Source organism: Monopterus albus, unplaced genomic scaffold (assembly GCF_001952655.1).
Source record: "Monopterus albus unplaced genomic scaffold, M_albus_1.0 scaffold222.1, whole genome shotgun sequence".
Lineage (NCBI taxonomy): Eukaryota > Metazoa > Chordata > Actinopteri > Synbranchiformes > Synbranchidae > Monopterus > Monopterus albus.
Genome location: NW_018128102.1, coordinates 252,899 through 266,828, shown reverse-complemented (window position 1 = coordinate 266,828; position 13,930 = coordinate 252,899). Strand labels below are relative to the sequence as shown.

Sequence of the window (13,930 nt, the reverse complement as noted above, 5' to 3'; positions counted from 1 at the left end):
ATACTTTAATTCTGAGGAGCGCAGACACACTCTTACACACTTGCACGTAAAATCACGGCCCAAAAATAACAAATGTGTCCCACATAGAGAGTTCACTCCAAACTGAAAAGAGCAAAGCAGTTTCCTGTCACGTGTTCTGTCGGTAGCTCTCACTCACCTTCTCTCTCTCTCTCTCGTGATAATTGGCTTCAAAGATCAGGGCAAAATTAGTCCACACTTACAGCCACATTTAATAAGTCTGCTTTTATTGGCTGGTATTGATTAATTAATTGGTTCATTTTATGATCATTGAACACAGATTACATGTTAATCTAGTACTTTTTCCATTTTGTTTCCTTTTTTTTTGACGACCTTTATTTTCCCCCAGCACAAGGACACCTGGCTCACATCATGTTACATACATGATCTATACAAAGCTCTTCCCCCGCTGCCTGGCCACTCTGTTTCCTAGTGTACACTCTGTCTTGTCTCACACTAGCTTTCAGTTTGTCTCTCTGTCTTTCATCTTCATCTTATTCTTTCTGTCGTTTACTATCTTCATCTTCTGCCCATTTTATTTCTCTCAAGTCTCCCTCTCCTTGTCTCTGGTGGTTTTTCTGGCCACAGTTGCAGCTTGTTAGCACCATTTAGAAACTTCTTTCCGGCTCATTTGGCTCTTGGCTCATCCCAGTCACACTGACATTAAGCAGTGTGATGAGAAACTGGGCCCCATGATGGACTTGACACCTCATTCTTTATCAAGAGTCACAGATGAGCACCAGGGAATTTAAATACTGAGCCACGGCATGTTAACAAATATCAGAAGATACCCAGCAGAATTCAGACCTGCAGCTTCAGATGTACTTAGGAGGAAGTCGAAGCTTATGTTCTGATGTTATGTTCTTTGCTCTTTGTTCCTTCCTCAGGTTTAGACCAGCATGCCGTTGGTTAAGAGGAACATCGAACCCAGGCACCTGTGCCGCGGGGCGCTGCCGGATGGGGTGACCAGTGAACTTGAGTGTGTCACCAACAGCACCCTGGCAGCCATCATCAAACAGCTGGGCAGCCTAAGTGAGTATACTGTGCTTCAGGATAAGAATCGTATGGATCTTTTGCTCATACCATAGTTTACTTTGTCATATCTGCAAAGCACTATGAACACTACAGTTGCCAGGTGGTCCTTCCGTGATGTCAAAAAAAAGCCTTTGTGTCACCATGAGGTCACATGCACAACCTCTGAATTTGCCGTGAGCATTCATATCCCAGACTGTCACCTTTTTGGCTCCTGTTTGGAGCCTTTTAAAAAATGTGGTATAAGATTAAAGGACACCATAATAAACATGAGCCATAACCACTTAGATTGAGAATATGTGGTCAGTTTATCAAGTAATGCTGATTTGGGAATGTGCACCAATGTTTTCAGAGATGCCAGTACCTGCTAGCAGAAAAATTGGCTATAGTTAACAGCTACATCTCATTCAGAGCACAGTATCGCAAGGACACTATCGTCCTGTTGTTGGGAGTTTGTACTTAAAGTTTGAGTTTACCAAGTCCCAAATACAGGAGGCCGAACTTGGCATGCTAGGTACTGAAAACCGTCTGTTGCCAGTGTGACTGCTTTTAAAAGTCAAAATGCCCTGTGAAGTTAGCAGGGTCCAGATGCATCATATCACATAGTTACCTTTTTAATGCTGGATTATTTTGCTTATAATAAACCTGTGCTGTTCTTTTTCAGTCATGCAGATATTCACAGGTGATGCTGCTGCTTTTTGGGGCGCGCACCCACATGAGGAGAGAGCTCAGTCTGTAGAAGTGTGGGGAACAAAGACCATTTAAATTTGATTAACAGTCAGGGGCCAAATTCAATTCAGTGACAGCTCACTGCAAATGTGTGAGTGCTCTACCTCTGCTCCATCTGTCATGTTGCGGGCTGAGAGATGAGACAGAATGAGAGGAAAGGAGATGGAGAGCAACTGATGGTGTGCTGTACGTGTGTATATGTATGTATTTTATTTGGTTTGGAGGAGGTTGTGTTATTGAAGAAGGCTGCATTTCTGCATCTCGGTAAATAACTTATTTCTCCCTCTCTCTCTCTCTCTCTTTGTCATGCTGTCACACACACACTCGCAGTCACTAGCCAGTCAGGCAGGTGCACAACAGGAGGTAGTCTGTCCTGCTGGAACAGAGAGACAGAAGAGGCGAAACAGCAGCAACCAGCCTTCAGCTCTGTGAATTTCTCTTCTCATAGATTTGGTGTTTTATTAGTCTTTTGAACACTTTTTACCTTATTGTGTGACCTATATCACACTAAGAATAGTCTAAGTCATAATAATTTGCATTGCCCACATCAAGGCCGATCATTTTCCATATCAATAATATTTTCAACACTCCCCATACAGAGACTAAAACCGACAGTGAGTTGCCTCTACTCACTGTGAATGTCTGTCAGTGTGTCAGTCCTGGATCAGCTTATTTGTCTGTGCTATAGACTCCACTGTTGTTCCAAAATGATTAAAAACACATCAGTGAAACACACCACTGCACTGGGTGACTAGCAAACACCAGACCTGAGCATGAGGACCTGGTTCATAGAGCAGGCGTTATATTTTCATAATGGTCAGTGACTGAACATTTGTAATAAATGTGATGCCAAAGTGTCTTTAACTTGTGGCCGTTCACAACAGTCAACAGTTCGTTGCAAAACACTGTTGCATGCTTCTTTTTAAAAGTATTGGGAGTTTGACTGTCCCTGCAAATTATCCACACTCAGTATGAAATGTCGAGATGTGAAGCAGCACACAACTGTGAATGCTCTGTGTTAACTTTCCCCGGATGAAAGGAAAGATTATCTGAGTACAGAAATAAATTGAGTACCACACATAACCATATGTCTCGGTCCAGGTCGCCACGCAGAGGACATCTTTGGAGAACTGTTTAATGAAGCCAACTGCTTCTATCTGAGGATGAGCAGCCTACAGGAGAGAGTGGACCAGCTGGCCGTGAAAGTCACTCAGCTCGACTCCACGGTGGAGGAAGGTAAGGACTGTGTGTGCTTTTGAGCTGGCTGCGTTCTGATGCTTGGTAGAACTTCTAGCAAGGGTATTTGTGTGTGTGAGAGACAGAGACAGAGAGAGAGAGACCTGTTAAAAGAGGATTACACTGAGTGCTATCAAGGCGCTCAGGTGTGTGGCTCTGTTTTATGCTCTCTATTTTTCCAGTGTGATGGATCATTAAAGGTGCATTAAGTGAGGTCTTATTCATTCTCTGGGGCAGGATGTGGTGGCTCTCTACTATACAACCCCCCTCCATGACAGTCTGCTATGTGCAGTCCCTCTGTTGTTATTCCAGCTTCTCAACCCTTCTCTACTCTGTGGACCATTTCCATGTGTATATTGACTTATTGTTTATGTGAGCAGTTATTTTTCCCTTTGTGTGATTGTGGTTGTGTTTACAGTGTGAGTCAGATTCATTATTCCCATCATTAAGCTTTTCTCCCACTCTGGTCAGTTGTCTAGTGCAGTAATTGAAAGGCCGACACACACACACACACACTACACACTACACACTGGCTTTTGATGATCCAGTTGTTGCTTATAGGAGGGTTTCAGAGCTGAGTATTCTGTTTCTTGTCTTGTTTTTTCCTGTTCTCACCCCTCCTTCCTCACTATTTCTTCCCATTGTTTGCCTCCTTTTATTCTTCCCCTCCACTTTCTTTCCTCTCTCCATCATTCCATCTGTTTACTTCCTTTATTTGATCTCCCTCTCTTGTCTCACCCATTCTCTACTCCCTTTATTTCACCTCTTTTTGTTTTGTTTTCTCTACAGTACATCCTTCATTCTGTCTCTCTTCACTTGTTTCCCATCATCCCATACTCCTCTTCTGTCCCTCCACTCTGTCCTTATATTCTTTGTTCTCCTTTCTTTTCTTTCTCTTCTCTCTCCTCCTTTTCAAATCCTGTTTTCTGCTTGAATATCTTTCTGTCTCAAACTCTCCCTTTCTCTTCTTGTTCTTCTTCTTTCCCTCCCAGTTTTTCTTTTGCTTTTTATCTGCCCTGTTTTCTTTCTTTCCTTTTCCCCCTCTTCTTGCTAATGCTGCCTAGTCATTCTGCAGCACAACAGGCTCAGATAGAGCATCAGATACAGCAGAACAGACAGGATGAAAATCAAAAGCTCAGCAATCCTCTGTCTTATCCTCGTCTTCCACCCCCTCCTGTCTTACTCTCCCAGTCTTCCTCCTCCACTGTTTCATCTTCTTTCCTCCTTCTGTGCACAAACCCTGTCTGTCCTTCCTTTTCTACCACACATTCACACACTGTTACACTACTTTTCTCACATGTTGTATGAGAAATTAGAAAAATGTAACAGAAAAATTTACTGTTTGTGATTTGTGTAAAAACTCTTTTTTTTCCTGATGCAAATTAAAAAGCAATAATTATGATATAGCAGATAAAAAGGTCATTGAAAAATGTACTTGGCTTATTGTGTATGCTTCAGGGAAGTCATTTGTAATTATTAGGGTTACAGTATATCAGAGTATCTACATTTCCAGTGTCTCACCGATAAGCTGTTATCTCATTTGGTTTTTGAGTTTAATCTCTGCTAACTGCGGCTCAGAAATGCAAACTGATGCAACCCTGCAAACCACAAGTTCATGTGAGTGTGAAGGGGTACAAAAGAGAAATTGTGCACTTTGAGTTCACATGCTGGCCACTCATGAGAATCACATTTTCACATTCTGTTCATGGAAATGGAGTGAGTCAGAGCAGTATCACGCTCTACGGGTTAAACCTCTAACATTTAAAGTAGCTGAAGGAGCTCTTTAAAGGTAGGGTTGGTGATCCTGGAGAAACCAGCAAGAGGAAGCTCGATTTTGAAAGTAGACAGCCAAAGAAATCCCACCCTTTCGTTCTGACTTCTCTCCAAAGCCGCTCCTCCAAAACGCAATGTACACTCCACTCCCAACAGAGGAAAGGAGCTACAGGATAGAGAGAATTTGTGTGTGTGTGTGTGTGTGTGTGTGTGTGTGTGGGGAGACAGAGGGAATAAGGTGTGTGTGGAAAGAGAGAGAGAGCAGGAGGCTTCTTTGAAGATATGTCAGAATGAAAGTTGAAATAGCTGCCAGCCTTATGGATTATACTTTCAGCTCCAGAGACAGAAACTTAGGAGGCAATGATCAAACACAGAGCAGACAGGAGTGTGTGCTGACTGCACAACCTGTGGACCCATCAAACCAGTCGAGGGGTTGAGGAAGAGGTCTCTGAGATAGAGATATCAGTATATAGATAGTAGTAGAAACATGTCACATTGACATTGTTTAACCTTATTATATGGGCATTGATCCTGGATGGTGTTTATACCATTAAAACACTTCTGGGACTAAGGGACTGACACACTTGTATGAAGTATTTTCTCTGTCTCTTCCTCACACTTCCTCTCTCGCTCCATCTGTCACTCAGACACCTACTGGCTCCATTTGTAAGCGTACACATCATAGTATCACACAGTCTTACTTTGAAAGAGACATCAGTTCAAATGTGCTTTGGCAATTATTTGGTTAAGAAGAATATTTCAGCCTGTGCAAAGGCTGAATCAGAGAGTCGAAGCCACACAGACTGGTGGGACAGTTCCAAAGTGCCACAAGCAGTTTTCTACATAAGCTGCAAACACCACATACTGTTTTTATGCTTTATTTGTGGAGGGAGATTGGGGGAATAGGCAACTTAGGTTATTGTCTGAGATAACCAAATATTAATGTTGTTTTTATTGCACTGGAGACATGGACATATGAGCACTGGGTATGTGGAGTAATTTCATTACCTGCCGTGACACAAGAACCATTTCTTCCACTGTAAATAAATAAATAAAATACAAATAAAGAAATAACTAAAAAAATATTTCTAATAAGTAAATGAAAATTCATCAACTTGTATTTTTGCTCTGAATTACAGCTTTATTGTACAGAATGCTATTATTAAAATATCTGAATTCTGGCCAGTGAAATTTGCCAACTTGCCAAATTGTCCCAGAAATGCTGGTTTTATTGGATTTTCTTTCTTTTTTTACTAAATAGCTAATAAAAAGAAGTTACCTTGCTTCATTCTCACACTTTGCCTTAATCCATTAGTGTAAACTTTGCCAAACTGAGACCAGAGCACAGAGGACAGTGCCACAGATTCAGGATTTAGCTGCCAAGCCGACACTTGAAGGGTTAAAACGGCTGTTTTGATGGATTATCAGAATCAGAATCTGCTACACGAGGAATTTGACTGTGGTACATTGGCTCTCAATGTGCATGTACATAATCCTCATGTAAGGGATATTATTGTCAATTATATTGTCAAATATGATTAGGGATACACACTGTATGATTCTACCCTTTTAATGGACTTACCGTCAGGTATTTTACTGTCCTTAATGTTTACTAAATGATAACCTGAGACTCCTCTGCTCCTTCTAGTCTCCCTGCAGGATATCAACATGAGGAAGGCCTTTAAGAGCAGCACCATTCAGGACCAGCAGGTGGTGTCGAGGACCTCCGTGCCAAACCCTGTGGTGGAGATGTACCATCGCTGTGACAAACCTCCACCGCTCAACATTCTCAGTCCGTATCGGTCAGTAAGACCCTAACCGTATGTAATCCTCAGTGTTTCTTAAAATAAAAAATGGTTTAACATGTTTGTCCACTTTAGCAAATCCAGTGAGATAACCGTCTCTTAGTGTCAAATTAACAGCACATCACCTAGAACTAACTTCTTGCCAGTGACAGGAACCAGCAAGAGTTTGAGTTTCATTAACTTTAAACTATGTGCATTGTTATTAGAAGATAATTGTCTTAGCTTGGTAGCAAATTGATCTTATTTTACCACTATTTTAACAGTTTGCTACCCACTTAGCCCAGATTATGAACCAAAAACCAATGAAAGAAAAACTCTGTGAGAAATCTCACTAGGTTACACTGAACCACAGGTTAGCTTGGTGAGAATACGGGACTTTCGGTCTTTATCACTGCCCTGTATTTGTTTTTATTGGGCTGTTTCTTCATAAATAAAGACTAGGCAGACACTTTTTTTTTTTCTGCATCCTAACACACCTCCTGCTTTCAACAGAATCTCTGCAGTGATTAAATTTGTATAATTTTTGTATTGGCTCTTGTATTAGCAAGTCAATTCTATTGGCTATAAATTAGTATGGACATTTGCTATTAAACTCTCACAAATCCTGCTTTATTATATCTCAATCTTGCTGTCAACTTAAATCCCATCTACCTGACCCCCCCCCCCCCTTACAAACCTACTAAGATTTTTTTCCCCCTTCTTTTGACCCAATTTCTCTCCATTCGTCCACTCAGAGATGACAAGAAGGATGCTCTGAAGTTCTACACTGACCCATCCTACTTCTTTAACCTGTGGAAGGAGAAGATGCTGCAGGCCACTGAGGACAAACGCAAGGAAAAGAGACGGCAGAAGGTATAGCTGTGTGTGAATAATAGGGGTGTGACGATGCACTTGGATCATGAGACAAGACAACACATGATGATGGGTTCACGAGAATGAGACAATATTTTGACACTTTTTAAGAAATCTTGAATGCCAAAACATTCAATTTGTTTACTTGTTAGTGCGAGCATTAGATGCTATTCACTGGCGAATCTGGGCCACAATTAACGCACCATAACAACACGCCATGCATTTTCATGGATGTGTTTTTTTATCGGTGCCAACACACTGGTAGTTGATTTGGTGCTAAGGTAGAGTAGGCTACATTAGCAGCATGGCTAAACAAAACACAACTGAAACTCCCAGGCTGGAAATGTGAACCAAACCTCTCCTCCTGTTATCCCTCACCTTCCAACCAGTGCAGCCCTGTGCATTAAAACACAGCAGGGAGTTGCGTTTTTACCGGACTAATGTAAACGTGTCATCACACCCTGTCATACTGGCCTGGTTCCGTTATCTGCTGATATCACGAGACAACTTTTAGCTCAGTGAGAAATATCGTCATGTTTTAATATCGGGATCTTGTCACACCCCTAGTGAATGCAGTTGAATGTACAGTATATACGGTATGTGAGGACTCAGTATGTTTGTGTTTCATTGTGCTACAGAATGCTGTGGGTTTGTGCAAGTGTGACAACAGTACAAAAAAATCATCTGATTTAATTTGCTAATCAGTTTCTTTGCTGCCTGTTTATGCTGCTATTTAATTTAATGCATTCCTATCTTACTGTACTCGCCATTTAGCTTTGCTTTATTGTACAGTTGTTTATCGATACAGCAGTAGCTGGACAGGCTCATTATCCACAGACAAACAAATGGCCCAAGAGGAATAAAGCTTTAAACAGTCTAACCATGAGCCATGAACATATTTATACAAGGATGTCGCTCTGATATGCCATTGCAGCCATTACAGTACAGTCTTGTGGTAACAGAAGACATTTTATATGTCACAGGAAAAGCACAGGTGTAAATAGTAAAATCAGTGATGGCTGGATTTCGTACATGCGGACACAGGAGTAGAACATTAGTGTCCTTTGCCTGCTGCGACAAGTCAAAATATCTGCTGTGAAGGTTTATACAGTTTTAATTGCAGCATAACACTGTGTATTAAGCTACTAACTTAATTAGTTTTTAGGGTTTTATTTATAGCTACTAAGGCAGACGTAATAGCAGGAATATTTGTTTTGCTTCTAGAAGCTCAAACCTCTTGAAAATAATTAAATCTGAGATAATAAAATTGTGTAATATTGTACATATATGGGTATGTACATACTGTATATCCATATATGGTGAACATACTGTAAAGAACACAATGTACTATATCATAAGAAATCTGTAATGAGGGACCGGTCTTTCTCGTTTTGAAGGAGTTGATTTATTGTGTGTAAAGCTCTTTTGACCAGTCACTAGGTGTTCTGTTAGAGCAAACTAATTGGCAAAGAGAATGAAATATTTCAGAAGTAAATTTTTTTCCCCTTTGTCTGGGTCACGTAAAAGTGCTACACTCCTCTTCATCAGCTTTCTCCAAGACTGTTTGTCAAACACCTGAACTGCTGCTGCTGTATGCGTTTGCTGCACCTTGTCAGTATTTCTGTTCAGTTTGATGCTGCTCACATTTTCTGTTCCCTACCTCCAACCTGGACACTTGGCAGAATAAACAAACCTTTAGAAACAAAGTAATGAAGTTTTCATTTTAGAAAACAAGAACAAGTCGAAGGCAGGAGGACACTCGACTACAGAGGATGGATCATCCTTTTCTACCTTTTCTCCTCTTTGTCTTCCTCTTTCTTTATTCCGAACTATCTTTCGAGTTACCTGCCCCCGCCCAACAACACCACCACACACACACGCACAAACCCTTCCTCTTCTTCCTCCTCTGCTCAGTCTAATGCGACAGCTTGTCTTTCTCCCATGTTTCCATAGGGCTGTCCGGCCCACCCTGACAGGTCCCACTCCAGACAGGCCCCACCCAGGAGCCCTCTGTCCATCTCCGTAAGACAACCCCGACCCCTAACCTGCCCCATCTTGCCCCCCACTTTACCCACACACACTCCATAACACACACATGCACCCATTACAGATGATGTGCAGACACACGTAGAGACACAGGGAATCAACAAACATTCAAGCACAACACAAGTCAGTGGTTGTTTTTGAGTGGTGTTAAAAGACAGATACACACACTCTCCTCTGTTTGTGTCCATGTGTGTCACATTGTGTTAGCGTGCTACCTCCCCCTCTCTCTAACCCCGCTGTCATGTGTTCTCAGACGCTTTGAGTTTTTTGTCCATCGTCTAGTGTGTGTCGGTGTTGCCTAATAGTGATTGGGGGTGAGTAGACTAGTGTGTGTGTGTGTGTGTGTGTGGTAGGCTCAGTGTGTGTTTAGCCTGTGGTGATGGATCTGGTAATGTGATTTTCCCTGCCCCTCTGCACCAGAAGAATCAATAATCAATGGCTGAGTTTCTCTACACTCCTCTATCTGTCTTTTGCTTTCTGTCTGTCTCCATCTCTGCTCTAGGAGCAGCAGAGGCAGGTTGAGGACCCGGGCAGAGAGGTGAAGAAGGTCAGCATTTATTTACACACAGATATAAATTTCTCCAGCTTTCCAGGTCTCCACAGTGTTAATGGTCTCAGTTATAAATCATTTTTATCAAATTTTAGGCTTTGCAAAGTTCATTTACATTTGTTTCCTACTTAAGAGCAGCCGTTTCGTTCACACTGGTTCTAGACATTGGCTGATAGCAGTGCATTACTGGTTAGCTCACCCGCTTGCCAGTACACAATCCCTGTGTAGAAAAAAGTCTGGCATATGCATGAATGAGCCAATGGTAAAGTCAGTTTTTTATTAGTGAAATTCAAGTGCAACGACCATTACCAGTAAGGAGGGCTCTTAATTACTTCAAAACCCTCTTCAGTAAAAGTATATTGAAGCCATTTCTTTTAATAGATACAGTTAGACACTCTCCAGTATCTATTAACACCATCCCAAATGGGGTGTACAGCTGTGCTAACTTTCCATACCAGAGCAAGTCAACGCTAATGTGATGTGGTAGCACCAGCATCTCGTTTACCACATCCCTCTTTCAGTCTCAACTTTAGCAACATTAAATGACATGATTTGTAGAAAACACTCACTAAAGTTGCATCACACACCTGTGACTGCTTGAAAAAAATCAGTACTTTACTGTTGTTTTATTGTTGAAGGTGCGTAAGGCTCGTAACCGGCGTCAGGAGTGGAACGTCCTGGCCTATGACAAAGAGTTCAGACCAGATGCTAGGCTCACCCCCTCCCCCTACCACGGCATGTCCTCTGAAGGCTCCCTATCCCCTGATAGCAGGTACACACATACAAGCTGTTCCTATATCTGGACCTGTTGCCTCATTATAGTCCAGCCTGACAACACACACATTACTGTGTGGCCCCCAACGTGGAGGGTAAACCATACTTGACACTTGTGGTAGACTGGGTATACACAAATAAACACACACATATTCTGTGGTCAGATTATTAAGACTGGTGTTTGAGGGTGAATCTTGGATGTTATAAAACAAACTAAGCAAATGGGCATTTAGTATTTTCCTCAGTGTAAAATGAGAAAAGGATTTAAACAGTGCCAATCTACTGACCGTATGTTATGAAGATCTGTGCTGCCCTCTGGTGGAGAATGCAAGTCGGAGCATATGCATTTATAGTCCCTGCGGACTTTAGTTTCACATCCAAATATCTGTAGGAAAAGGTAAGATCAGACAGTGGAGAGAAATGGGATCACTGCAGCAGCACAACAGGGATTCAGCAGGGAGTGGAAAATTGGTCAGTGCCATTATTTATACATGTGATGCTACGCAACACACATTTTCATTTTCTGTTTTTTTTTTTTTTAGAAATTCAGTTAATTACTCCAGAATTTTAATATTTGTTTTCTATGTCTTTATATAATTGTAAATCCCTGGGAGAACCTGGAATGTTCATTTGTCTTCATGTACTTTTCAAATGCAGTTTGCTTTAAGTAAGGAGCTCAATCACAAAAAATAAGGAATATTGTAACAAAAAAGGGTGAAATGCATTTTTAAAATTTATAGACTGCAGCTGCATTAATCAGAACCTATCAGAAACCTATACTAAACTGCACTGTAAACTTTTCTTGTGCCTTACAACTGATCAACAGGTCGATGGCATCCGACTCGTACCCAGCCAGCCCCAACCACCCCTCCGCTCAGGCCCCCAGCACCGCCCACCCCACTGACCACCATGTCAGGGATCACCTCAGCGCCACAGCCCAGACTCAATCACTGGATCGAGGCCTACGGCCAGCCAACCAGCCCCCAGGGGCTGGGGGGACTGCGGCTGCGGGGCGGCATGTAGCATCCCTGGGAAGGACCCCCTCAGGACACGGGGTCCAGGCTGGCGGTGATCCGACCGTTAATGGGCCAAGGCAGCAGTCAGTTAAGGACTACCGGGCTGGACATGGGTAGGTTCCAATTAGGATTAGACCTTAATCATTTGGTGATGTTTTAATTTTGATTCTCATGCAAATTTGCTTTTGAATGAGCATAGAACCAAATTGTGTTTCAATGTGTTACTTGAACTGGGAGAATCATTATTAAAAGATTTGCCTAAAGTGTTAAAATAACTATGTTAAAGAGTGTCACAGGTTTCCATTACTGTCTCAGTATTTTCTGTTTATTTTTAGTTTAGATTCTTAAAACCTTATTTCTCTGGAAAGGTGTAGAGTTAGTGCTCTGAGTAATATGGATGTGATTACAGGTTGAGTCCAGCACCAGTCCAGACCACATTAGTGCTTCCCCATGGCTTTTACCTTTTTCTAGTCTATTGGCTAAATGACTGAGTGAAACATGATGTTTAAACTGTGACGGCTGAGTTATTGTCACCTGACTGCTGCTTTTCAAAATGTCTCTCCATGACTTCCGGTAGACCTGACGCTCGTGCTAAACAGGGATGTGAGAGCTACAGTATGAAGTCTTACTCTCACCAGCAACTGCAGAATTGATTCTTTCTTGTCCTAAACTGGAAATCACACTTTCAGAATGACAAAGACAGTCACAACAGTGAGAACATATTAATTAGTGAGCTTTAGAGGTGATAGTAGACAGGGTTTTTACATTTGAGAAGAGCCAGGGGAAGCTGGCATGGTTCCCAGATGTTGTGTTGATTATATTAGCCACATACACACTAATGGGTTTTATGTGGAAGCATCACTTCTCTTCTTTTCTGTCTGCTGTCTCCGCTGTCCCACCCACCTCCTCTGCCCTGTCCCGTCCCTACTCCCCCTCCCCTCCTCCTCTCCCAGCCAATTACGTGCCCTCCCCCTCTCACCCACCTTCGGGTGCGCCCCCTGCAGCCCCTCCTCCTCCTCCACCAGGCGCCCCTGCAGGCCACCAGGCCCACCCCTCCCCACCACACACAGCTGTGGGCCAGTCGGCTGTGGATGCAGCGCCCCCAACAAGGAAGTCCACCATGCTGGGGATGATCCCAATGAGCGACGCCCGCTCCGACCTGCTGGCGGCCATACGTAGAGGTAAGCGTGTGTGTGTAAAGGTTAGAATGTTTTGTGGTCAAAAGTGAAGTGTATACAACTTGTATGCAACTCTTATTATATTAAATACGTAATGTTACATTGGAATTGTAGGATATGAAGAATTTCAAACTATTTTATGTGTTTATGTATATTTTATATGTTCCTTAAACAAAGGTTTCTGATAAATGAAGAAATTGGATGTCCTTAAATGCCACAACACCCTAAACGCCCAGTTTATTTAAATCTGGGATTTATTTTGTTTGGATTTTGATGACTCTGTGGTAGGCACTGTAAATTTACATTACCTTAATAGTAAGTAATTTAAAAGTAACCAGTCACGGATTGTTCCTTTAAAGGTTTAGCTTGCAAAAAGGTTGAATTTGTTAATATTTCTCCTTTTACCTCTCATATGTGCCAGTTTTCAAATTTAACAAGCAGGTACAGTACAGTTTGATTTGATTTATTCTTTCAATCATGTAAAGACAGTTGATATGACAACACACATAATTTTACACATATCCAACAAATGCTAATCCAATATCAATTTGCTTATACCTAGTACATGCTTGAATGGAGTAGGAAGAAGTCAGACTTATCCAGTCCTACCCCATGACATCATCTTACATCATTGGTTTGCAAGCAGTATCTCTACATAAATAATTATCTTCTACACCACACAAGTAATATACTAAAAAATTATAACAGAGTGTTAACATTCTTACATAATTACATTCTTAAATACTTATCTTCTACACCACACAAGTAATATACTAAAGAATTATTACAAAGTGTTAACATTCATACACCACACCCACAATGTTCCATCTAATTAATCATTAAGCCTGTTCTTGCATATATCTTGATTGACACATACCTTTATATTTATGTTTAAACTCATCAATTCTAGTACTATTTTTT

The 13,930-nt window shown here is 41.6% G+C and overlaps 2 protein-coding genes across 4 annotated transcripts in view; both read left to right on the top strand.

The window, feature by feature from the left end:
- The window catches only part of LOC109971357 (wiskott-Aldrich syndrome protein family member 3-like), a 22,396-nt gene extending 10,433 nt beyond the window's left edge, over positions 1-11,963 (top strand). For 2 of the 3 annotated variants that reach the window (XM_020619549.1, XM_020619550.1), the window contains exons 3-10: positions 906-1,050; positions 2,881-3,015; positions 6,437-6,590; positions 7,328-7,445; positions 9,399-9,467; positions 9,994-10,038; positions 10,680-10,813; positions 11,642-11,963. In XM_020619549.1, the coding sequence (XP_020475205.1) occupies positions 918-1,050; positions 2,881-3,015; positions 6,437-6,590; positions 7,328-7,445; positions 9,399-9,467; positions 9,994-10,038; positions 10,680-10,813; positions 11,642-11,948 (1,095 nt within the window). In that variant the 5' untranslated portion in view covers positions 906-917 and the 3' untranslated portion in view covers positions 11,949-11,963. The remainder of the gene's footprint in view (positions 1-905; positions 1,051-2,880; positions 3,016-6,436; positions 6,591-7,327; positions 7,446-9,398; positions 9,468-9,993; positions 10,039-10,679; positions 10,814-11,641) is intronic. The other variant, XM_020619551.1, reaches the window with a different exon arrangement.
- A 715-nt stretch (positions 11,964-12,678) lies between these two features.
- The window catches only part of LOC109971348 (wiskott-Aldrich syndrome protein family member 3-like), a 5,527-nt gene continuing 4,275 nt past the window's right edge, over positions 12,679-13,930 (top strand). The window contains exon 1 of the mRNA XM_020619530.1: positions 12,679-13,012. Coding sequence (XP_020475186.1) covers positions 12,679-13,012 — 334 coding nt within the window. The remainder of the gene's footprint in view (positions 13,013-13,930) is intronic.